The 2,276-nt window shown below is 37.1% G+C and overlaps 1 protein-coding gene and 1 long non-coding RNA gene across 3 annotated transcripts in view; one reads left to right on the forward strand and one right to left on the reverse strand.

Moving 5' to 3' along the window:
* LOC107630895 (transcription repressor MYB6) lies at nucleotides 182-1,767 on the reverse strand. Of its 2 annotated transcripts, XM_016334177.1 has the most exons (4): nucleotides 1,351-1,767; nucleotides 1,127-1,256; nucleotides 838-1,044; nucleotides 182-807 (listed from the first exon to the last, which is right to left on the reverse strand). In XM_016334177.1, the coding sequence occupies exons 1-4, from the start codon at nucleotides 1,481-1,483 to the stop codon at nucleotides 402-404; spliced, it is 876 nt and encodes a 291-aa protein (XP_016189663.1). In that variant the 5' UTR covers nucleotides 1,484-1,767; the 3' UTR covers nucleotides 182-401. The 2 variants fall into 2 exon arrangements, with proteins under 2 accessions (XP_016189663.1, XP_016189662.1); XM_016334176.2 differs by having other exon boundaries at nucleotides 182-1,044.
* Nucleotides 1,372-2,276, forward strand: part of LOC110270295 — a 6,857-nt gene continuing 5,952 nt past the window's right edge. Inside the window, exon 1 of the long non-coding RNA XR_002359685.1 lies at nucleotides 1,372-1,483. This is a non-coding gene — a long non-coding RNA (uncharacterized LOC110270295). The remainder of the gene's footprint in view (nucleotides 1,484-2,276) is intronic.

Here is a 2,276-nt window from a genome sequence, read left to right on the forward strand (position 1 = left end):
ATTCGTTTACATTTCAAAGGTACCATTTTTATTGATTAAAAAAATGTTTGTAGATTAAAATGTAATATAATAATAATCTTTTTTTATCTTAATTTTTATATTTTTAATTGAGAATAAAATGAAAATTTTTTAAAGCTTAATAAACCAAAGAATAAAGATAAAATAAATAATATATACTAAATAGCCTCAACAAAAATCATGTGAAAATTTCTCAAAGAAGAGGGTTTCGAAATCTACAACTACTGGTCGTCCTTGCTGACTGTCAATAACTGTCGCAACAACATATCACATGGAATAAACCACTTCAACTCCATTCCATATATTAAACTCTCTAACTCCCCCTCCCCAAAAAGAAATGTTTCTCTCTATATATTTATATATCCATTTCATGGACTAATTAATTAGCTTGTAAATTGAAATCTGTTATACACATTATTATCATTACTACTATTATTCGAAGCACCACCAGCACTTGCAGTAGCAGCACCAGGCTTGGGTTTGCAGGCACAAGGTTGGTTATTACTTTTTTGAAACCCTAGAGTTTGACACACACAAAAGGAATAAGCAGCTTGTAGTTGTTGACGGTGTCGTTTTGGGTTTTGTGTGTGGATTATGGAAGAAAGAGGAGAGGGAAGGCCTAAGGAGAGGTCCAAGTTGAGTTTAGGATATGCTTCTAACTCCGTTGTGACGCCACTGCTGCTGTTTGAATCTTCATCACCCCCTCCTGATGAGTAGTAGTCTGTTCCATCAGTATTATTATTCTTGGCACAAGCAACACCAAATAGACGAAAATTGATGCTGTTGTCGCTGCTGTTGTATGTTCTCTTCTTGTTTTCGTTGTTGTTTGTGGCCGTAGGTGGAACTGCTGTTGTTGTTGGTGGTGGGGTTATTGTTTTGGTGGAAGGTGCGGGTGCAGCGTTGAGTGGTTGATGGGTTTGAGGGTCAATTCCACGGCTATAAAGTTTACGCTTTATGTGGGTGTTCCAGTAGTTCTTTATCTCATTATCGGTTCTTCCCGGTAACCTCGCTGCTATTAGAGACCATCTGACAAACAATTCAAGAAATCACGTATCAATTAACATCATCCATCTTTGATTCTCTATCTATATATGATGAAGGAACTTACTTGTTACCGAGTAAGCTGTGGAGGTTGATGATGAGCTCGTCTTCTTCGTCAGTGAAGTTGCCTCTCTTGAGATCAGGCCTTAGGTAATTTATCCATCTCAGCCTGCAACTCTTCCCACACCTAAGCAACCCTGAATACAAACACAATATATATTATTTAATCCATATATATCGTCATGTATTTTATGTGAGGATAGATATGGCAAATTAAAGAATAACACGTACCTGCAGCTTTGGGAAGGGATCTCCAACAGCCTTCGCCATGAAGCTTGATGTAGTTGATGAGGCGCTCATCTTCCTCTTTCGTCCAAGCTCCTTTGTTTGTGTGCTCTTTCTCACAACAAGGAGATCTACCCATGTGTATATTGCTAGAGAGAGAGAGTGTGTGTGTGTGTGTGTGTTTCAGAATGTGTGTGTGTGGGGAATGGAACCTGAAACTTGTTGAGAGAAAGAGAGAGAGAGAAGAGGAAGAAAGTGATTGGGGACAAAAGAGGGTAGGAAGGGAATATAAATGGGAGGTGGTGGAGAGAGAGGGGGTGCAATTGACTCGGGTACCTTCTTTTTCTCTTTCTCAAAGAGAGAGAGTATTTGACCGAGTTGGTGAGAAAGACGAGTGGTTACAATTAAGTTTGTGCTTCAATTGGGTAGGTAGCTCTACTTTTCATGTCTCTCAACTTCTCTCCTTCTTTTTCATCTCCGTCCCCCACACCCCCTCTTTTTCCCATATTTGCACTTCTACCCCTCTTCTTTCTTCTTCATTTCATTGTGTCCTTCTCTTCCTAATCATTTTTTGCCTACGTCACAACGGTTGTCAACAGTCGTGTCTCGGCTTCCAATTACTCTTATTAGAGACACAATATCTGTTAAATGGATCTATAACTTATAACGGTTGCTCCTCTTTTTCATTTCTATATAAGTTAGTTACTACTGTTAATAGAATTTTCACGCTGAATATATATATGCATTCCGTATCAACTAATGTATTATTCGTTACTTAGTTGTTTATAAGAAATATTTTTCAATTAAAGCAGTGCAACCAATAATATAGGCCTTCCCCGATTTTATATAATTAATTTTTTAATTTATTCACTATTACTGTATTTAATTAATACAAATGACTATATTATTATAATAATGGATCTTTAAACAAA

The sequence above is a fragment of the Arachis ipaensis genome, chromosome B03, assembly GCF_000816755.2.
Source record: "Arachis ipaensis cultivar K30076 chromosome B03, Araip1.1, whole genome shotgun sequence".
Taxonomy (NCBI): Eukaryota; Viridiplantae; Streptophyta; class Magnoliopsida; order Fabales; family Fabaceae; genus Arachis; species Arachis ipaensis.

Bases quoted from the DNA above. Each gene is read 5' to 3' on its own strand.
- LOC107630895 (XM_016334176.2), bottom strand. From the start codon at position 1,483: ATGGGTAGATCTCCTTGTTGTGAGAAAGAGCACACAAACAAAGGAGCT. The intron at 1,257-1,350 runs GTACGTGTTATT...GTTTGTATTCAG, and splicing joins ATCCCTTCCCAAAGCTGCAG to GGTTGCTTAGGTGTGGGAAG. The intron at 1,045-1,126 runs GTAAGTTCCTTC...ATTGTTTGTCAG, and splicing joins CACAGCTTACTCGGTAACAA to ATGGTCTCTAATAGCAGCGA.